Here is a 21,805-nt window from a genome sequence, read left to right as displayed (position 1 = left end):
CTTACAAGCAAAAGGGCTGCCGAGCTGCCGGTGATAACGCTGCCAAACACATAACGGTGCGGGCGTCCCCTGCATCACACGGGGATGCACCAAAGCCTCGGCAGCCCGGCTGCTGCTGGAGCCGCTTCCAAAGCTTTTTGGGTGAGCTGAGGCATTCAGAGCGCCCAGCGTGGAAGTTCATCTCTGCCCTTGCCGTGAGCAAAGCGGGTCTCAGGAAACTGCCCGACAATCAGCGCTCAGGGAGGATGGCTGCAGGGGACGGCGGCTGCGTAGGGACCTCGAGCCCTTCCTGGCCATCGTGCCCTGCCTACGCCCTGCCCTTGCGCTCCCCTCCCGGCGCTCCTCCCGGGAGATACTCCAAGCTCCAGAGGACAAGGTTCTGGGCAAGCTGCTCTAGGGGAGCCTGCCTGAGCAGATGTTGGGCCCAAGGACCTCCACAGGTCCTTTCCAAGCTCCACCCTCCCCTCTGGGACTCTCTGCTTGGGCTTCTGTGGTGGGTTTCTTTTGTGGCTGACCCACCAAAGCTGCTCAATCGCCCCCCTCCTCAACTGGACAGGGCAGAGAAAATGTAGCGAGAGGCTCGTGGGTGGAGATAAGGACAGGGAGAGATCAGTCGTTAATTACCGTCACGGGCAAAACTGACTCCACTTGGGAAAAAAAACTCATCGCATTTATTGTCAAGCAAAACAGAGTAGAGCAAAGAGAAATAAAACCAAACCTTCCAACAGCTCCTCCCACCCCTCCCTCCTTCCCGGGCCCAACTTTACTCCCCATTTCTCTCCCTCCTCCCCCGCAGCGGCAGAGGGGGACGGGGAATGGGGGTTGTGGTCAGTTCATCACACCTTGTCTCTGCCGCTCCTTCCTCCTCAGGGGGAGGACTCCTCGCACTCTGCCCCTGCTCCAGCCTGGGGTCCCTCCCACGGCAGGCAGTCCTCCACCAACTCCTCCCACAGGAGTCCTTCCCACGGCCTGCAGTCCTTCACAAACTGCTCCAGCGTGCCTCCCTCCCACGGGGTCACAAGTCCTGCCAGCAAACCTGCTCTGGCGTGGGCTCCCCTCTCCACGGGGCCACAGGTCCTGCCAGGAGCAGGCTCCAGCGCGGGCTTCCCACGGGGTCACAGCCTCCTGTGGGTGCCTCCACCTGCTCCGGCGTGGGCTCCTCCATGGGCTGCAGGTGGAATCTCTGCTCCGGCGCCTGGAGCGCCTCCGAGCCCTCCTTCTGCGCTGACCTTGGTGTCTGCAGACTTTCTCACATCTCCTCACTCCTCTCTCTGGCTGCCAAAGCTCCCACTTTTGGGGAAGTTTTTTCCCCTTCTTAGCTATGTTATCCCAGAGGCGCTACCACCGTCGCTGATGGGCTCGGCCTTGGCCGGCGGCGGGTCCGTCTTAGAGCTGGCCGGCATTGGCTCTATCGGACGTGGGAGAAGCTTCTAGCAGCTTCTCACAGAAGCCACTGCTGTAGGCCCCCCGCCGCCAAAACCTTGCCACGCAAACCCGTTACAGTTTCCCTCCTAAAGCGCCTCCACGCAGCCCTGATGCCTGCTGCAAAGGGCTGCCTGCTGGGACAAGGGACGATCCCAAACTCCTCCCTGACAATTCACCCCCAGACCACAGCTCCCCACTCCAGAATATGCTATGGCAGGAGGCACAGTCCGAAGAGAGAAAAGATCCTTTTATTTGTGGACATCAGCTGCGGGGCCCAGGACTCACAGTGCTTCAGCCAGGGAAAATGAATCGGCACCTGCAAGGACAGAGTCAGAAAGCTCCCATAAAGGCAGAAGGGCAGGACGAGGCAGGGCTTTGTTCCCCTCTCCTGGGGGAACAGCCTTCACGAGGAACCGTTCGTGGCAAAGATGGGCGGCAGAGCCTGGTACACACCTGGGCCTCCTGGCCTCCTGCACCCTCCTGCCTCTTCTCTTTGGTCCAGCCCCAGAAACTTCTTCCCTCTTCCTCCACTTCTTTTCCACGCGGCTTTCACTCTCCTCCCCCCAGGCCTGTTTCCTCTTTCGCCCTCTTCTTTTTCCCTTGGCCTGGGGAGAGCCTGCAAGCCTTTCCATCCCACAGAGGTATCAGTGAGGGAGAGCCACCATCCGCTGGAGTCCCTTCCCATTGGAACCACAGCCAGCTCAGTTTACCTTCTTTCCCCTGAAAGGCTCGCCAGTTCTTCGGGGCGCCCCGCGGAGTCTGCCGCGCTCTCGGGGGTGCTCGGAGGCAAAGCCGGAGGTGCCTACAACAGAAATGTCGGAGGTAGCAGGTGCCAAGAGATGACCTGGAGCCGCAAGCAGCTCCTGGACAAATTGCTACCTCAGCTCTGCAGAGGAGAGCCCTTTGGCTGGTTTGCATCCGCCACGGTCCGCACAGCCCCCCTCCCCCCGCCCGCCCCCTCCAGAGAGACTCGATGAAGCTCTGCTAGGAAGCAGGACCTGGGCAAAAGCCCTCAGCAGTTGGCGGCTGCTCCCCTCTGCCCTTCCGACGGTGTTTTGTGGGCATTTGGTTTGCTGGAGCACACGCCCAGTGCCCTTGAGAAACAAGCGTGCCAGTTTTCCTTACCACGGCCCATCCCGGGCGCCGGAGGAATCACCCAAACCCGCAGCAGCTCTGCTGCCAGGCGGAGGCACAGCAGCCACTTGGCCTCTCCAGAAACTCCCCTCCCACACCAGAGACGCTGTCACAGGCTTTGGGGACCTGACCTACCTCTCCCGCCTCAGACCCCACCACCGTATCTCCCCCGGCTTCTCGGAGGACACCGAGCTCTAGAGAGGGGGGTGTGCGTGGCAAGGCTTCTGCCTGACGCTCGGGCTCTGCACTGACCGCAGGGACGCTTTGTTCTGCCAAATGTGGGCCTCGAAAGGAAAAGCACATGCAGCACGGTGAGGGACTTCTGGGAAGGAGAAACCAGCTCCGGCCAAAGCCCTATGCCACTGCTGGGCTCAGCCCTCGGCTGCCCTGTCTGCCAGCTTCGGCTCACCTTGCCGAGCAAAACAAAGCGCTCGTGCCCCGAGAGGCAGCGGCCCAAGAGAGGCCAGGGGACAAGTGGGGCTCCGAGGGCGACGCTCGCTGCCCAGCCCCGCCAGAAACGACGCCGAGGGTTCTGGCATCCCGAGCCCCAGGCTGTGACAAGCCTCGGTCCCTCCGCTTACCTTGGGAGCTCTGCCTGGGGGCTGGCGACTCCTCGGCTGCTGGACGGGAAAGCTCAGCGGTGTCCTCCCCAAAGAGTTCCCTGGAGTTCTCCACCAGGAACTCCACCAGCACCTTCACCTGCGCACACATCAAAGCCTTGCTCTCAAGCCAGCTGCCGGAAAACGGGGCCGAGCAAGCGGCCTTTCCCACTCGCGACCCTCGCTCCAGGCCGGAGGCAGCCAGAGACCTCTGAGCAGCCAAGCTCAGAGGATGGGCCGGGCCGGGCCGGGCAGGCTGCAGCCAGCAGGGCCATACAGCGTACCTTCTGGGTCGCCTCCAGCATGGCCTCCAGCGGGAGCAGGTCCTCGTGCGGTGGGCTCAGCAGGCTGGGCCCCATGCAGACGGCCAGGTTGCTGGGGCTCATCCTGCTGGTGCCTGCGCTGTGGCCGATGTGCCGGAGGAGGGAGAGCAGCCGCTTCAGGAGGAGGACGTTGGCCGCGGGCAGCTTCTCGGCCACTCTGAGGGAACAGGAACGCAAGGTTCATGGAGCAGATGTTGCCCACAGCCGTCCCCCAGGCTCGCGCGAGGCAGGTGGGAGGCGGCGGCTGTGTCGCGCAGCTCTCCAGGTGCTCTCGGCCAGCGCTCGGGGCTCCTGCTCAACACGCAGGCTGCTGCCCACGCTTACCCTTTCAGCTCTGCCACCTTCTCCTCCTTGCTGGTCCTCCGCATGGCGGCCATCCAGTCCTCGTAGAGCTTGTTGACGAGGAGCTTGGAGGGGATGCTTCGCAGGAAGTCCTGCAAGGCCCAGGCCTCCAGCTGAGCCTTTGGACACTCCAGGCCAGCCAGGAGCTCCTCCGGCGGCAGCTCCCAAGCGCTCACCTTCAAGAGGACGGCCAGCAGCAGCGCCGGCTGCCTTCCCAGCTCCACCTCTGCGCCGTGGTCCAGGGCCTCCCGCAGCTCCTGAAGCTCTGTCCCGCTGGCAGCGCAGCGGAATATCCCCTCCGTCGATGGCCCTTCCTGCTGCAGGACAGCCAGCAGCTCCTGCAGGAGAGGCAGGAGGACGCTTGCTTGCCCGCGGAGCTGCCTTCCAACAGCGCTGGCCAGAGCGCTGCCCCAGACCTGGCTCCTTGTTGGGGGTGAAGTGCCCAGGCCCTCGTCCCCGCAGCTCCCAGGGACACCCACAGCCTCTACGGAGCAGCTGGAGGGCTGGGGACCCCCTGTCCAGGCTGCCTTACCTGGATGGGCCGGGGCAGCGTGCCCTCCTCCCCGCAGACGGCTGCCAGGGGCTGGCCAAACAGCGCCCTGCTGCAGCCGCAGCCCGCCTGCCCTGGCGCCTGGGCAGCGGCCGGGCTGCGCCGCAGAGCAAAGGGCCAGGGCAGCCGTGTCCTCCTCCTCTTCCCGCTGCTGCTGCTGCTCCCTCCTGCTGCAAAGGAAAAGAGAGCCCGAGCCCCTCAATGGAGACCGCCAGGCCAGCGCTCCCGGAGCCTGCCCTGCCCTGCCCTGCCCTGCCCTGCCCTGCCCTGCAGCGCGGTGCTGAGCGGTGCGGCAGGAGGGGCAGGGAGCCAGCGGCCGGAACCGCGGCTCTGGCTGGGAGGCTTCCGAGAGCCGGCGTGCCACCGGGACAGCCCGGCCCAGCCCTCGCCCTGCCAAGCCCCGGGCAGCAGCAGCAGCAGAGGCTCCTTGTCCCCGCAGAACCACGTCCAGCGGCCGCTGCCCAGCGGGTGTCCTGGCTCCTCCCGCTGACGTCCTCCCTTGGGCTACCGCACCTGCATGGCGACACTCAAGGGACAAGTGAGCACAGCTCAGCCGGTCGCTTGCAGGAGCTGGCCTTGCTTTCCCATACTCACCTGCTGAGCGGCAGTGTGCCCCCGCGTCGCTGGACGGGACCGGCGCCAGCCCTTGCTTGGGATCAGCCTGCAAGAAGCAGGCTGTGCTTAGAGGGCAGCCCCACAGCAGAAAGGGCCACCGGCCAGCTGCCCCCCGGCACCAGCAGCCCACACGTGGTGGAGCCGGGACCCTCCGCTCTCCCTGGCTCTTTGCCCCGCGCGGCAGGTTTCTCTCCCAGCGCCAACAGCCAGGACGTGCCGGCGTTCCTGGGGGCTCCCCAAGCCTCTCCGCTCCCTGAGTGGCACCGCGGCACCCTCCCTCCCTCCCTCCCTCCCTCCCTCCCTCCAGCGCTCTGTCCCGCACGAGCTCGCTCCGCTCGCCGCACATGGCGGCACAGCCAGAGGCAGCCAAAAGGCCGCCGCTCTCACCTCGGCCTGGCCCTCCAGCAGCCTCTCCAGGCTCGTGGCGCTGAATGTCCTCCCCTGGCCAAGCGAGAAAGAGGGCAAGGAGCTGAGCAGCCGTGCCTCTGCTGCTCGGCAGCTGCAGGACCAGCGCTCGGGGACAGAGCCCAGGAGCCCAGGCCAGAGAGACACTCACGGCACGGCGGCGCCTCAGCTCCCGCTCCAGGACTTGGAGCGATGGGAGACGGGTCACTCGCGCTCTCGTGGCTCCTTCGGGTGTCCTGTGCCACAAGAAGGGACAGGGAGAGAGCCGGCTGAGCCCCAAGACGCCTCTTCTCTCTTGTCGGGGGGTGCCGCGGGGGCACCTCTCCCCAGCTGGGGAGCTGTCTTCCCCTGTCGGGCTGCGCCTGGAGCATCCCTCCCCTGGCTCACCCCAGCAGTGTGTCCAGCCACAGCTCCTTCAGCGCCCGGGAGCTGCAGACAGAGAGCAGGAGAAAAGAGCGTCAGGCCCCGCTGCCCCCCAGCCCGTGGGCAGAGGCGGGCGCCGGCACAGCCCTGCCCCGTGGGCAAGGAGACGGACGAAGGGCAGCAGGGCGAAGCCCCGTGGAGCGCAACTCGCCCGAAAGTGGCAATGCAGGAGCCGCTGGGCCAGACGAAGACGAGGGAGCTCCTGTCCACGCCGCTGCCTTCCTGCTCCTCCTCTTCTTCCTCCCCCGCCGCCTCCTTCCCGCCGCTCAGCACCCACAGCTGCTCCAGGGCCAGGCGCAGCTGTGGGCGCACGCTGGTGCCACCTCTGCGGAGAGCAGAGGAAGGCAGGGAGCTGCCTGGAGGTGGCCTCCTCGGGCTCCCCAACCTGCCCTTGGCACGGACGTGGATCGATGCGTCCAGCACCAAGGGCCCGGGGCTGGCGCCCGGGGGTCCCCGCAGTGGTCCCAGGGCCAGGGATGGGGCAAAGGCAGCGGGACTCTGAGGCTCTTACTGCAACTTGGCCACCACCAGCTCCTCTTGGAGGAGGAGAAGGCGCCTCGCGCTCCTCTTGCGGCCCTGGCTCAGCCGCACGTCTGCACTCAGCACTGCCTCGGCCTGGCTGAGAGCCTTCCTGCAGAGCAGAGAGTGGCGGGCATGAGAAAGGCGGCTGCTGCTGCTGCGGGGCCCGGCCGTGCCCGCGTGTCCCCGAGCCACCCGGGGAGCCTACCTGGAGCCGCAGCAGCAGTTGGCCTGGCCCATCGCGCCCGGGACAGGAGGCTCCTCGCCGGGCACCAAGGACTTGCACCAGCCAGCGACGGCGAGGATGGGAAGCGGGCTGCCGGTGCCGGTGCTAGTGGCTGCTCGGCCAGAGCCTGCCTCCTCCCAGCGCTGCTGCGTGCCAGCACAGCTCCGTGCTGCTGTCTGTGCGGGCTGTTGGCTCCAACTGACCAACGGCGGGAGCCCAACGGAAAGTGGGCGGAGCCCTGGGGGGGCACGGGGCTGGGGGTTCTCTCCAGGATGCCCATGGCTGCCTTGGCCCAGGGAGCCCAGAGCAGGGCACAGCTCGGGGCAAGGACCACCTGCCTCCACCTGCTGGCACTGCCCCTTGCCTCGCGGCTCACCGCTCCTCCCTGGCCTCCGACTCCACTCGGTGCCACCGGCCACCACCCCCGCCCTGGGGCCGGCCGCTCGGCCGCTTGCCCGGCCACCGCGCTGCTCCTCAGCCCATGGGCTCTTTGCTTTCTTCCGCTCCTCAGGCGCATCTCCCTTGCGGAGGGGCCTCGCAAGGCCACCTGCCAGCTCCCTCGGCACTTGAGGGTGCACCCTGTGGGGGCCCGACGGGGACGTCTTCTGCCTCTCCGCTTTGCTCAAGTCTTCTCTAATCTCGTCCTCTGACAGCTCATCCCGCCGGAGCCTCTTGCACGGAGGGCACCTCTTCTTTGCTCCAGCCTTTCCCCCGCCGGCTAGGTCTCCAGGGCCTGGGATGTCTCGCTAGGACCGTTCATGCCCCAGGACGACTGGCAGAACCTAGACCAGCCTGAAGTGCTGCCGTAGCCCAGCGAAGGCCGGCAGTGTTTAAAGGGGGAGCAGCAGAAGTCCTGAAACGTGACCGTATGATGAGCTGCATCAGGACATTTCTTCCCAGGAGCTGCTACGGGGCTATGCTTTGCATCGATGCTGCAAAGAGCCTTGAGAACCCAGGGGTGTGTTGGCTATTGCTGAGCAACTTTCCGTAGAGCTTCTCAAAGCACTCAGTAGCACCCACCCTGTCCAGCAGACCGTGCCAAGCAACAGGAGGAAGCTTCTTCTGGACTGAGCAGTGTCGTGGCCTGCTTGGATCTCTCACATTGGCAGGACAACGTACTCCATAAATTCAACTCTAGCCTAGGAGTTCATAAAACACACACAGAAGAATGGCAAACAAGGGCTACATCCACTTTGGACAGAGCAGTCTAACGTGTGGATTCACTCCTTCGCCCATTCCTTCATTAGGTTTCAAAGTTACAAGTTCTCTCATTCACGCCTGTAAACTGTAACTCAGAACTTGCAACATGTGCACTTACAAGCAAAAGGGCTGCCGAGCTGCCGGTGATAACGCTGCCAAACACATACCGGTGCGGGCGTCCCCTGCATCACACGGGGATGCACCAAAGCCTCGGCAGCCCGGCTGCTGCTGGAGCCGCTTCCAAAGCTTTTTGGGTGAGCTGAGGCATTCAGAGCGCCCAGCGTGGAAGTTCCTCTCTGCCCTTGCCGTGAGCAAAGCGGGTCTCAGGAAACTGCCCGACAATCAGCGCTCAGGGAGGATGGCTGCAGGGGACGGCGGCTGCGTAGGGACCTCGAGCCCTTCCTGGCCATCGTGCCCTGCCTACGCCCTGCCCTTGCGCTCCCCTCCCGGCGCTCCTCCCGGGAGATACTCCAAGCTCCAGAGGACAAGGTTCTGGGCAAGCTGCTCTAGGGGAGCCTGCCTGAGCAGATGTTGGGCCCAAGGACCTCCACAGGTCCTTTCCAAGCTCCACCCTCCCCTCTGGGACTCTCTGCTTGGGCTTCTGTGGTGGGTTTCTTTTGTGGCTGACCCACCAAAGCTGCTCAATCGCCCCCCTCCTCAACTGGACAGGGCAGAGAAAATGTAGCGAGAGGCTCGTGGGTGGAGATAAGGACAGGGAGAGATCAGTCGTTAATTACCGTCACGGGCAAAACTGACTCCACTTGGGAAAAAAAACTCATCGCATTTATTGTCAAGCAAAACAGAGTAGAGCAAAGAGAAATAAAACCAAACCTTCCAACAGCTCCTCCCACCCCTCCCTCCTTCCCGGGCCCAACTTTACTCCCCATTTCTCTCCCTCCTCCCCCGCAGCGGCAGAGGGGGACGGGGAATGGGGGTTGTGGTCAGTTCATCACACCTTGTCTCTGCCGCTCCTTCCTCCTCAGGGGGAGGACTCCTCGCACTCTGCCCCTGCTCCAGCCTGGGGTCCCTCCCACGGCAGGCAGTCCTCCACCAACTCCTCCCACAGGAGTCCTTCCCACGGCCTGCAGTCCTTCACAAACTGCTCCAGCGTGCCTCCCTCCCACGGGGTCACAAGTCCTGCCAGCAAACCTGCTCTGGCGTGGGCTCCCCTCTCCACGGGGCCACAGGTCCTGCCAGGAGCAGGCTCCAGCGCGGACTTCCCACGGGGTCACAGCCTCCTGTGGGTGCGTCCACCTGCTCCAGCGTGGGGTCCTCCACGGGCTGCAGGTGGAATCTCTGCTCCCCATCATCCTCCATGGGCTGCAGGGGGACAGCCTGCCTCACCATGGTCTTCTCCACAGGCTAAAGGGGAATCTTTGCTCCAGCGCCTGGAGCACCTTCTTGCCTTCCTTCTGCACTGACCTTGGTGTCTGCACAGTTTCTGACATCTTCTCACTCCTCTGGCTGCAAAAGCTGCCCCTACTTTTTCTTCCTTCTTAACTATGTTATCCCAGAGGCGCTACCACCGTCGCTGATGGGCTCGGCCTCGGGCAGCAGCATGTCTGTCTTGCAGCCAGCTGGCATTGGCTCTATCAGACATGGGGGAAGCTTCTAGCAGCTTCTCGCAGAAGTCACCCCTGTAGCTCCCCCCTGCTACGAAAACCTTGCCATACAAACCCAAAACTATATGGCATCGTACTGGCATGCCATTTCCCATACCATGCAATGCTATAAACAACTGCAGAACACACTGTTCTCTTCCACTAGTAAATATCATCTCAATCAACAGCTTTTTCCATTTTTTTTTTTTTTATATTCAGCTCACTTTAATCCACGTTGTTCTTTATAGGCTTCCTAAATATTAGGTTTTCTTTATACTCAAACTCTAGAACTGGAAGTACTGTTGGTTTATTTCCTGAAATACAACTGAACCAAGAACTCTCTGTCTAACATTCCTGTCTCTTTATGAAGAAATGACCTGTCCAAACACAATTTATAATTTAAGCAAGAACAGTCTTGTTGATTATATTTCCACCCCTAAGGAACTTCTTTTTTATATGCAACCAGGTTAAACCTTTGCAACTTGTTTCTGAGACAGACTGCATCATTATTCATAGAAATGCAGGTATGCAGCCTGCAAAATTATTCCAAAAATTCAACAGCTGCAACCTCAATCTCTACTCTTATTTATTTATCCTGAGTTACCACTACCACAGGGATTTTCAAAGTACCTTCAAGAAATTGCATGCTCAGATACATTGCCTTTTCAACATCAAAACTAAAAAAGAAATGTTAGTTAATGAATGTCTACAGAGATTTTTAAGTTACTGCTTCTCTTCGTTCTCCACAAGTTGCTGTGCCAGGTGTCAGTTGTGACGAGACAACCATCGCCGCCACCTCTGCTTACTGCTCTGTCGGTACCAAGCAGAGCTGGCACCTGGGGCGGGAAATCCCCACTGCGGTCTGTTGCCAGCCTCACCCATCTCCCCTCAGCCCCGACTACGGCCCTCTCTCACCTCGGGCCTGACCCAAAGGCAGCCCGAGGCCTTTCTGCGGGTTCTACCGGGCGGCAGAGCGGGCACGACACCTCTCCAGCCCAGGCAGAGGCGCCCGACGGGACCCGCTGGGGCAGCAGAGGCTCTGTGCCCACAGGCTGCTTTACCTCGGAGGTGAGGGCCGGGAATAAATAACCGATACCGTATGTTTCCTCGCATATTTAAATGGAGCTGCTTGTGCCTTTTACCTCGCTACCCTTAGGCTGTCCGCATGCGCCAGCAGCTTGAGGGGCCCAACCAACACGGCGTCAGCGGAGCAACCGCCGCGCAGAGCGGTGGCCAGTACCGCGCAGGCGCCGCTCGGCATCGGCGCGCCGGCGCTCGGCACATCGATTGCTGCGGGAGCAGCTGTGCAGCCTGCGCCGCGTCTGTGCGCAGCGGGACGGGCCGGCCGCCATCTCGGCGGGAGGAGGTGAGCCGGGCGGCGGCGTGGGGCTCGGGCCGAGGCGGGCGGGAGGGGGGATGGCCGGCCGTATCGGGGCTGCCTCCCGGGAGCGCCCGTCCCGCCGTCCTTGGGGCCCGTCCGCGCCGGGAGGGGCGGGGCGTGCGTGCGGCCCTCGGGAGGACAGGCAGCCTCCGGGGCCCGTCCCGGGTCCCGCGGCGGCCGGCGCACGCTGCGTTGCCGGGGGCTGTGGTGTTGCTGGCGCTGTGGTGTTGCCGGCGCTGGCAGCTCCCCTTCCCCGGGCGCTCGGACTGTCCTTCGGCCGCCGCTAACGCCTCCCGCGTGTGCTCTGCCCGCAGGCAGGTCAGCAGCCGCCCTGGAGGATGGACATCAGGCCGAACCACACCATCTACATCAACAACATCAATGACAAGATTAAGAAAGAAGGTAGCGATGTCTGCGGAGAGCGGGCGTCACACACCGGGCAGGCTTCCGCGCCTCTCATACACTCCCACGCAGCACTCGGCGTTTTGGCAGCGCCGTGGCCTCCGGGGCTCTTAGAGGCGCCGTCGGGACGGCGGGGGTGCGCCGAGCTCCCGGGAAACGCTGCTCGTAACGGAGCAGCAGCTAAAGTCAACGAGTGTAGCGCAATGGTCAAGTATTTTTGTAAACCAGGGCCCGTGTTTCTAAGGAAGCTTCTGATTGCCTCTCTGCTCTGGTTCTGTAGCTAACTGCACGTTCACATAGTATATAACTGTATACAATATGTGTAAGTGTAACGATAGCAGTGATCAGAATACCCAGTGATGCTAGGAGGCACGTTGGTATACGTTTCGGTGGTCAGCAGTCCTCGCTCGCTGAAAGGTGACATGCTCGTTTGTTTTAGTGCCATGCAAAAGCAATGAAGACTGTATGAGGTAGCCTGCTTTGTGTCATCATGTTAGAGACACTGCCTTGAAGTTGCTGCAGCCCTCTCTAGAGAGGGGTGTCTTCATGCTTAGGAATGTTATCTCCTCACAGCGTGCCAAAAAAAATAATCTCTTGCCCTTATGTGGCTTTATATTCAGTGTCTGCATAGAACCATCCACTTCATGCTCATGCTTAGCTTGTAATCTAAAGTGATCACCATAATGTATTGCTTATTTTTTGTGAACTGAGTGCCTGGATCAGACTAGCACGACTTAAATGTTTCTTCAGGGTGCTTCAGAGAGAGATCTGAAAGTGGGAGCAGCTTTGCTGAGAAATTACTAGTTAACTTGTCAAGATGGTTCTACTGAACAAATTTAACTTGGGGCTTTGTTTGTAGCATGTTAAGTGCCCTATAAACTACTAAGTCTCCATTATGAAATTGTGTGGTTATAATTTTTAAATGTAGGATTCCAAATTACCTGTAAAGCTTACAAACGTGGCTTATTTTTAACACAGTTCTTGAAGTTATTTTTCAGGTAAGTGTTTTGATAAGAAAACTGTTGTAAAAAAATACAATGCTGTGGTTAGTCAAGCGCAGCTGGAGAAAGTGACGGTGGGCTGGTACTACCAAGACTCATCAGCGGTAAACAAGAGGCAGTGCTCTTAGGTTGCTGAAATATTTCAAATGTAAGATTTGTGAGTTAGAATAATTTCCCAATACAGAGGATTTATTTAGCTTGATTGGATAAGATTAAGGTTTAATTTGGCATGTAGTCAGGTGATTTTAAAGAATGAAAATAAATCTATTGCAGCTGTAAGGTACAGTGCAATCATACAAAACCATATTTGGATCCAGAATATGAAAATATGTTTCACGTGCGTGAAAGAATTGATTAAACAGTTACAAACAAAACTTCCAAATAGAATTAGCCTTCAAGTAGTTATTATTTTAAGTCATACCTCTTTACTATTGCGTGTTACGGTATTGATTTTCTGATCAGTCTTTGATGGCTGTCATACATCATACTTGAATGTGTGAGACTGTGTGTATATATGTATATGAAAAAATGTATATCGAACCCCCGTGTAATTGTTACTCTTAGACTGGTAGAATGGATGGTGGTACAACTTTTTCACTAGCTGAGTACTTGAGGTGTGAAACCAAGTGTTACACACCAACTTACAAAAACGGGGCAAATAAACTTGTACTCTTGCAACAGTTTTGATAAACTCATGTAATGTATCACTGTGTGAGCTAAAGCTGGCAAAAGTTCTTGTCCCTGAAGGACAGCAAACTCTGGAAGTGGATACTTGCATGTAACCTGTTATAATCCATTTTTTCTTATTGTCAACAGAACTGAAGAGGTCCTTGTATGCGTTATTCTCACAGTTTGGTCATGTGGTCGACATTGTGGCTTTAAAGACTATGAAGATGAGAGGACAAGCTTTTGTTATATTTAAAGAACTTGGATCGTCTACCAATGCTCTGAGACAACTACAAGGTTTTCCGTTCTATGGGAAACCAATGGTAAGTTAATTTGTTTGTTTTTTAAAGAAAAAAAAAATTCTGTGGTATGATACAGTGTTTTGGTACTTGCACCTTGTGAATTAACTATCACGTGTACTTGTACTGCTATTCAGTCACGTCACATTGTGGTAATACATATGTTTATGCAAGCTGGACGGATGCTGGAGAGACTGTAGTTAAAACACATAGAGGTTGAATGTAGCATTTAGGCTTCCTAAGTGATGGCTTTATGTTTTTCTATGCTGGATTAAAGTTCTTAAGACCTCAAATACTTCCATTTTACTCATCATGTCTTCTGTTGAACTGATGAAATTTATTCTGTAATATTATTGAAATTAAGTGCTTTCAGTTAATTTATCTAGAGTAACCTTAATTACTATTACTACTAAATAGCTAGAATATGATGCTTCCTTTTTGAAGTAACAGTGAGTAGGGTGAAGATCTCTGCAGTTTTACTTTCCAGAAATCAACAGATGTGACCAGTGATTTATTTTTAAATTGATGGCTAGTTCTGCTTGTGCATGCATTAGATCACCAAACCAAATAACGGCATTTCAGTATAACTTCAGTGAAGCAAATACACTGCTAGGTGACAGAAGGTGATTTAATAATGTACTTGATAATGTGCAGAATAGGACAACAATTGATACCTTGTTATTGCTGCCTGCTTGGATAATTAGCCATTTCTTAATTCTGCAACTATTTGTGAGCCGTAATGGTACATGTAAAATGCCTGCTTGACTTTGTGATGGATGGATATATTGATACCGGGTTTGAGCATTAAGGAAAGCACAGACAGCTCTTGTGTTGCTGAGCCACGAGCTTTTTTATTAACACTTTCAGATTTGCTAATGAAATCCTTAACAAGGAATCGTGTGAGCTCAGTTCTGTTGTTTACCCTTAAAGAGTTTTGTGCTCGGTAAAACTCAATAAGGAATCATAGAATTGTAGAATCATAGAATGGTTTGGGTTGGAAGCGACCTCAAAGATCATCTAGGTTCCAACCCCCCTGCTGCAGGCAGGGACACCCTCCACTAGACCACGTTGCCCAAAGCCCCATCCAACCTGGTCTTAAACACTTTCAGGGAGGGGGCATCCACAACCTCCCTGGGCAACCTGTTCCAGTGCCTCACCACTCTCACAGTAAAGAATTTCTTTCTAACATCTAACCTAAATCGACCCTCCTTCAGCTTAAACCCACTACCCCTTGTCCTGTCACTACACTCCCTGATAAACAGTCCCTCTCCATCTTTCCTGTAGGCCCCTTCAGGTGCTGGTAAGCCACAATTAGATCTCCCTGGAGCCTGCTCTTCTCCAGGCTGAACAACCCCAACTCTCTCAGCCTGTCCTCATAGGAGAGGTGCTCCAGCCCTCTGATCAGCTTCGTGGCCCTCCTCTGGACTCTCTCCAACAGCTCCATGTCTCTCCTGTACTGGGTCCCCCAGAGCTGGACGCAGTACTCCAGGTGGGGTCTCACAAGAGCAGAGTAGAGGGGCAGGATCACCTCCCTCAACCTGCTGGTCACGCCTCTTCTGATGCAGCCCAGGACACGGGTGGCTTTCTGGGCTACAAGCGCACACTGCCGGCTCATGTTGAGCTTCTCATCCATCAATACCCCCAAGTCCTTCTCCTCGGGGCTCCTTTCAATCCATTCCTTGCCCAGCCTGTAGTTGTGCTTGGGATTGCGCCGACCCACGTGCAGGACCTTGCACTTGGCCTTGTTGAACTTCATGCGGTTCGCACGGGCCCACCTCTTCAGCCTGTCAAGGTCCCTCTGGATGGCATCCCTTCCCTCCAGCATGTCGACCGCACCACACAGCTTGGTGTCATCGGCAAACTTGCTGAGGGTGCACTCGATCCCGCTGTCCGTGTCGCCGACAAAGATGTTGAACAGTGCCGGTCCCAGTACTGACCCCTGAGGGACGCCACTCATCACCGTTCTCCACTCAGACATTGAGCCATTGATCACAACTCTTTGAGTGTGACCATCCAGCCAATTCCTTATCCACTGCGTGGTCCATCCATCAAATCCATGTCTCTCCAATTTAGAGACAAGGATGTCGTGTGGGACAGTGTCAAATGCCTTGCACAAGTCCAGGCAGATGACGTCAGTTGCCCTTCCCTTATCTACGGACGCTGTAACCCCATCATAGAAGGCCACCAAGTTTGTCAGGCATGATTTGCCCCTAGTGAAGCCATGTTGGCTGTCACCAGTGACCTCCTTGTTTTCCATGTGCCTGAGCATAGTCTCCAGGAGGGTCTGCTCCATAATCTTGCCAGGCATGGAGGTGAGACTGACCAGCCTGTAGTTCCCTGGGTCTTCCTTTTTACCCTTCTTAAAAATGGGGGTTATGTTCCCCCTCTTCCAGTTGGCGGGAACTTCGCCGGACTGCCAGGACTTGTCAAATATGATGGAGAGTGGCCTGGCCGGTTCATCCGCCAGTTCCCTCAAGACCCATGGATGCAACTCATCAGGTGCCGTGGACTTGTGCACCTTCAGGTTCCTTAGATATTCTCAAACCTCATCTTCTGCTATAGTGGACAGTTCGGCATTCTCCCAGTCCCTGCCTTCTGTGACCTGGGCAGTGTGGCTCAAGGATTTGCCAGTGAAGACTGAGGCAAAGAAGTCATTGAGTACCTCAGCCTTCTCCATATCCTGGGTAACCAGGTCATCCGTTTCATTCCGGAGGGGACCCACATTTTCCCTCGTCCTCCTCTTATCACTGACATACCTATAGAAGCTTTTCTTGTTGTCCTTGACATCCCTGACCAGACTAATTTCTATCAGGGCTTTGGCTTTCCTAACCTGCTCCCTGGCTGCTCGGACAGTTTCTCTGTATTCCTCCCAGGCTACCTGCCCTTGCTTCCACCCTCTGTAGGCTTCCTTTTTTTGTTTGACTTTAATAAAATAAATAAATAAAAAGATTAAGGCTTCATAAACTTTCAGGTGTACTTTGCTCTTTGAGTATTGCCTGCAGCATGCATACTTTAAGCACTGAACAAAAGCATGGGAAAAAAAATCTTCAACTGCTGTGTAATTCTGTATTGATGTAGTGTCTGATAGTAAAAATGGTAGGATTGTAGGCATATGTAACATTGCACACCTGGATACTCGTAGCTGAATCTGCTTTTATGCCCCTGGGTAGTGCATTGGGCAGCCTTTGTCAGAAAACCAGCATCGTTGTGCTGCTGACAGAGCCTATGAAATCCAGTTTGGATTAAAGTGAGTACTTGCCTTTCTATTTAAGAAGCCTGAGTTTTGTTGAACTCAGTTTTCTGCAGAGATCTGAGAAAGCACTGTAAAATTTTAACTCCCCTTAAAATGGGGTTAAAAAACCTGCAGGGTTTAAAAGATGCTGTTAGATGAGTAGAGTTCTGATTTCAATGAATTAATATTAGCAATTTCCATCTTAAGGTGTTTTTTAGAGTTCTGTTTGTGTTCAGAATGAATTATGAGGATTTGATGCTCTGTAAGCATACTTACAGTTTATAACAATATTTTTAATATAAGAAGTTGCTGCAAAAATATGTAAATGCACAGTGGAACACAGTTAATGAAAGTGGTACAAAATATTCAGTATTATTAACTGCAAAATGTACGTTGTTTGGTTTTTTCTTTTTAAAAAGCGTATTCAGTATGCAAAAACAGACTCTGACATCATCTCTAAAATGCGTGGTACTTTTGCTGATAAGGAAAAAAGGAAGGAAAAGAAGAAAGCCAAATCTCTGGAGCAGTCAGCAAATGCAGCAAATAAAAAGATTATCCAGGTAAGCTGCTGCTTCTTTTTAAAAAAGAAAAACAAAGACAAAACCTATTTTAAATTATGTTTTTCTAGGACTATGTATTGTCTTTTTGTACTTCTCAGTTTCCTAAATTGCGGTTTATTGATATCTAGTGCTCTTGAGCACTCGCTAGAAGTTGAAGGAAAGAGGGCTGATATATAGTCCTTGCTGTTCCTTTTTTTTTTTCCCCCCCCCTCCATTCCTGTTAACAGATGAAAACAAAGATGTAGGGCAAAGGTAGAATAAACCAAAGTAGTGTCTTGGTTTAACCCCAGCCGGTAACTAAGCACCACGCAGCTGCTCGTTGACCCCTTCTCCCTTCAAGAGGATGGCAAAGCAGAATGGGGGAAAAAAACCCTCATGGGTTGAGGTAAAGACAGTTTAGTAGAATAACAAAGGAAGAGAAGAATAATAGCAGTAACAATAATAATAATAAAACAAGTGATGCGCAAATTCGTTGCTCATCACATGCAGGAAAAAAACTAATCCAATGCCCAGTCTGTTTCCGAGCAGTGATCCCACCTCCCAGCTAGTTTCCCCAGTTATATCTGGAGCAAGACATTATATGGTAGGGAATATCCCTTTGGCCAGTCTGGGTCAGCTGTCCTGGCTGTGCTGTTCCCAGCTTCTTATGCACCTGGCAGTGCATGAGAAGCAGTAAAGTCCTTGACTTAGTGTAGGCACTACAACTACCTAGCAACAACTGAAAGCATCAGTGTGTTATCAACATTATTCTCATCCTAAATCCAAAACACAGCACTATACCAGCTACTAGAAAGAAAACTAACTCTTTATCTTGGCCAAAACTAGGACAAGTAGAAACTCATGCGTTTTTAGAAAAGGAAATGTGTGTGCCTTTCTTTAACAGCAGCTTCAAGTGCTCAACCAGCTTTTTCCTGCAGTGTTTTAATGCCCTAATTGCTCTGTAAGCACTGAAAAATGGTAAATGGGAACAAGATAATTCATTTCACAGTTTGAAGAAAAGGAGTTTGCTTGGAACATATCTCCAGTAAGGTTTGGCCTGGCCTCAACTAACAACATTTAGTAATTTACGTGCTGAAGTACAGCAGAAAACATCAAGGCACAGAGTTTGATTAATGTGTTATTTAATTACTCTTCCTGCTAAGGTGCAAATTGGTATCAAGGAGAGAGAAGTGTGTTCATAGAAAGCAATGTTTTCTAGGTAGAATATTCAGATTTCTGAGGATTTATTTAAAAAAAAGAAAATCATTATCTACAAATCTCATAGGAAGAAATAATTGCTACTAGCTATAATGGTAATAGCTTTAGGAGTCCTCAGTGGAAACACCTATTTTTTTCCTAATAGCCACGTCCTGTCTAGGCCTTCATTTTCAAAATCACTTTCTTCCTGTCTACTAAACCAAATTTTATAATGTGAAGAAATAGTGATTTGCTGTATCTGCCAAATCAGCCATTAGATCAGATACTACTCATGTTTTTTCTTTGCCTGGTTTTGGACATCAGCGAAATTCACATGTTTTATGTTTCCCTTCGGGAGATACCTCATAAGCAAAAAATGTTCTTTGGGTTGTAGCTTAAAAAATGTTTAACATACTACTTGAGTTGTACATAAACATGGTGATATGAGCTTATGTGCTTCTAACAGAACACTTTGTAAAACTATTTTGTACTTACTAGGGAGCAACACAAAATTCAGCCAGTGCCCCAGGGACTGCAGCACAGAATCAGCAGGTAATGCTTTTTTTTTTGGTGACTGAAAGCACTAATGTCTAAAATTATACTCTGTGAATAATAGTTTGTTACACATGGAAAGTTGAGGATATATTTCACAGCTTCCTTTCTGTTCTGTGAGACATTTGTCTAACAGTAAACAAACAAAAGAAATCCCACTTTTACTGTATCTAGTTGACATGAAATGAAAATCTGCAGTTTCTCAGTATTCTACAGAACTATTAACAAATCCCACTTGATTCTTAAATTTGGAATATGCTTAGTATCAGTTGAAGGATTCTTTATTTTTTTTGTTGTTCAAATTCCCTTTAACTTATTTTGTTGTAGTAGAAAGGAGAAGGAAGACTACACAGGGTGCCAGATTATCTGCCTAAAAGTTTCCTTTCAGGTGTTTGGGGGTCCTGTACTCACTTTGTCTCTTTTCTCATAAGTATCTTATTTTTCAAAGGATTGCATGGAGATACAGCAACAACACCCCACGCTTCACTCATCTTGTCTGCTCAGTGACCTTTGAAATGATTCATATGTGTTAGAAGTGGGGGTACTAAAGAGCCGGGATTTGCAGGAAGGCAAATACTAGAAAGGAATATTTTTGCCTGCCGTGCATTTCTTAAGTACTGTCATTGAGAATTGCGTACATGATCCACGGGGGAAAATGTTTTGCTCCCAGTGTGGGTTTTCTTTCAGGTATCACTTGGTACAAGGCACAGTATGTGTATGTCAGTTTGCATCAAAGCACAGCACTGAGGTATTTGTTTGAACTTTAGAAGCTTAATTTCTAATGGCACTGCCTGGAATATTTCCATCAGCTGAAAGAAATTGTTCTGCTGATGCATTAACTTACTTGGCACACCGTTATTAGGAGGTTTGAAGTTGTGGTGTCCAATTTCTTTTTGTTTTTGTAATCTCCTTAATGACTTAGGGAGATTCCAGTCTTCCAGTCCAGTGTCAGCAAACTGACTACTCAGCCTTGTGTCTGGTGGGTTGCTACACATTCATATTAGCAGGTGAATCTGTTAAAGACTCTTAAAGCATTAAATCTAATGGGGTTTCTAATTAATACATTTGAGTAGCGCACCGTAGTAAAACCACGTGGGTTTTGTGGGGTTCAGTTGCACAGAGATACTCAGTATTTCAGTACTACTGCAAATGAACAGAGTATTTATTTACCTTGGCCTCCCAGTGCTGTTCCGGAAGGGTGTGAGTCTCTCACAGGTTCTTCCACTGCCATACAGGTGTCTTTGGTACCTGCATCCCACCCCAGCAACGCTAAGATCTGGGGCGATGGGGTACTGCAGTGTCAGCTGTTGTCAAGTTTAAATACAACATCAAAGACAATATGTTACTGTGATTTTTTTTTTGGAAATAAGAGTCTCTCCAAATAAATACATTCTTTTAAAAGACCCAAGGGGCTATGTTTGCGTATTGCATGAAGGTATACTAACGTCCAGCTAGCAGCGTTATGAGCAAAAATAAGGATATGTGAGTCTTGGTTCAAATAATTGTGCAGACAGATGCAGAGGAACAGATAACTGTGTATAATCTTCTGAGCTCTGATCTTCTGTTATTGCAGGTGCCGGATAACCCACCGAACTATATCCTTTTCCTTAATAACTTGCCTGAGGAAACAAATGAGATGATGCTGTCCATGTTATTCAATCAGTAAGTTTGGAATAGAAAGGATTTCTCCTTTGAATTTTTCTGTTACCCGTATGCTTTTTCTCAGTTGGCAAGCTGACTTTTTAGAAATGAGAAGGTATTTCAGTTCTTTGTCTTGCTGCCAAGATTACAGATGTCAGTTCTGATGACTTGGTACAGAAAGCAAATCCGATTTCTTTGTAGCTGGTTTTGATTGTGTAAGTTATCTACTATCAATCTCTGCCGGACTTAAGCCGGTGACTTTACGACAGCAGGAGCAGTTTTAAAACTAGCTTTAGTTGCTTCCGTATGTGCGCAAGACTGATTAAATTGCTTCCATGTAATAACCCTTAATTGAGGCTTGGTTCTAAGGACTGGACAAGTAAACCCCTTCAATTTAAATCTTTCATTAGTAGTAAATATTATACTCTTAGATGCTTATGGTGAAGTCTTAAGGCTACTGGAGAGAGATGTATTATTGAACTAGGAAATATTATCTGACTCTTTCACCTTATTTTAAAGGTTTCCTGGATTCAAAGAAGTACGCTTAGTGCCTGGGCGTCATGACATTGCATTTGTGGAGTTTGAAAATGAGAATCAAGCAGGAGCTGCTCGAGATGCTCTCCAGGGATTCAAGATTACTCCATCTCATGCCATGAAAATCACTTATGCGAAGAAATAACCGGGTGCTCCTATAAGGGACTTCTGTGGATAGTTGGTTTTTTAATATGATGATACTTTGATCAACTAGCCTGTTTGCTGTTTTCTGCAGAAAACTTAAGACTTGTGTAAAATTCCCACAATGGCCAGGACAGATGTAGGATTTCTCTGGATCACCTGGATAGTAAATGTTGCTGTTGAAATACTAAGTTTTATAAAATAAATTCAGTTTATACTGTTTTCAGGCCATGTTTTTCCTCGAGTCTGTGTTATTACTGATCTGTTAGGCTTGCAGGGCTTATTCAGTATCTTGGTTTAACTACTTTTAAGGTGACAGTCATTTCTCAGGAGTGCTGGAAAAATAGCTGTCTTTCCAGAGCAAAAAGCATGAGCAGGAATGCTAAATGTCAGCATATTCAGAATAAATGCATTACTCAATCTTCAGCCTCATTATCAAGGGGACAGCTGCTTTTCAGCGAGAATAATTTTGCCACTTAAGAAAAACAAATTGTCATTAGTGTTTTGGGTTTTTTTTTCCAAGTATGGGTAGAATTTGATGAGTCTGACAGCACTGTTCAACTTGGTTTTGTCTTTATAATAATGGCTGGTAGTAGAAGCAGGTCCACGGAAGAAACATAAAAGTTTATCTGTTGTCTTCTCTTCTGCTCTTTCCAGCCCTATGATTTTAATAAATGGTTTAGGAAGACCTTTCTGGCTCTTTACAGAGACGATGGAGATGAGCCTGATGGTCTGTTTTTAGGCAGGTTTTTCCAAAATACATGTCCTAATGCTTCTGGGTTTGGTTCTGGGTTTTTTTCCCCCCATTTGTGAAAAACCTTTGCAGGTGTTGTGTGACATGAAATACACCGAATACAG

At 52.3% G+C, this 21,805-nt stretch overlaps 2 protein-coding genes across 2 annotated transcripts; one reads left to right on the top strand and one right to left on the bottom strand.

Annotated features, from left to right (window-relative positions):
- Positions 1–1,706: 1,706 nt before the first annotated feature.
- LOC142601227 (uncharacterized) lies at positions 1,707–10,714 on the bottom strand. The gene is made up of 15 exons (XM_075750018.1): positions 10,603–10,714; positions 7,929–8,062; positions 6,544–7,307; positions 6,328–6,447; positions 5,781–6,141; positions 5,376–5,429; positions 4,968–5,034; positions 4,356–4,570; positions 4,000–4,161; positions 3,806–3,915; positions 3,443–3,638; positions 3,141–3,258; positions 2,695–2,843; positions 2,136–2,227; positions 1,707–2,049 (listed from the first exon to the last, which is right to left on the bottom strand). The coding sequence occupies exons 1-15, from the start codon at positions 10,712–10,714 to the stop codon at positions 1,707–1,709; spliced, it is 2,997 nt and encodes a 998-aa protein (XP_075606133.1).
- SNRPB2 (small nuclear ribonucleoprotein polypeptide B2) lies at positions 10,660–21,178 on the top strand. The gene is made up of 7 exons (XM_075749723.1): positions 10,660–10,728; positions 11,058–11,145; positions 12,963–13,135; positions 16,763–16,903; positions 18,578–18,631; positions 20,205–20,293; positions 20,792–21,178. The coding sequence occupies exons 2-7, from the start codon at positions 11,082–11,084 to the stop codon at positions 20,949–20,951; spliced, it is 681 nt and encodes a 226-aa protein (XP_075605838.1). The 5' UTR covers positions 10,660–10,728; positions 11,058–11,081; the 3' UTR covers positions 20,952–21,178.
- Positions 21,179–21,805: the final 627 nt, after the last annotated feature.

Source organism: Balearica regulorum, chromosome 3 (genome assembly GCF_011004875.1).
Source record: "Balearica regulorum gibbericeps isolate bBalReg1 chromosome 3, bBalReg1.pri, whole genome shotgun sequence".
Lineage (NCBI taxonomy): Eukaryota > Metazoa > Chordata > Aves > Gruiformes > Gruidae > Balearica > Balearica regulorum.
This window is presented reverse-complemented; position numbering and strand designations above follow the sequence as displayed.

Bases quoted from the DNA above. Each gene is read 5' to 3' on its own strand.
- LOC142601227 (XM_075750018.1), bottom strand. From the start codon at position 10,714: ATGGCGGCCGGCCCGTCCCGCTGCGCACAGACGCGGCGCAGGCTGCAC. The intron at 3,916-3,999 runs GTGAGCGCTTGG...TGGGCCTTGCAG, and splicing joins TGCTGGCCGTCCTCTTGAAG to GACTTCCTGCGAAGCATCCC. The intron at 3,259-3,442 runs GTACGCTGTATG...ATGTGTGCGCAG, and splicing joins TGCTGGAGGCGACCCAGAAG to GTGAAGGTGCTGGTGGAGTT.
- SNRPB2 (XM_075749723.1), top strand. From the start codon at position 11,082: ATGGACATCAGGCCGAACCACACCATCTACATCAACAACATCAATGAC. The intron at 18,632-20,204 runs GTAATGCTTTTT...CTGTTATTGCAG, and splicing joins CTGCAGCACAGAATCAGCAG to GTGCCGGATAACCCACCGAA. The intron at 20,294-20,791 runs GTAAGTTTGGAA...CTTATTTTAAAG, and splicing joins CTGTCCATGTTATTCAATCA to GTTTCCTGGATTCAAAGAAG.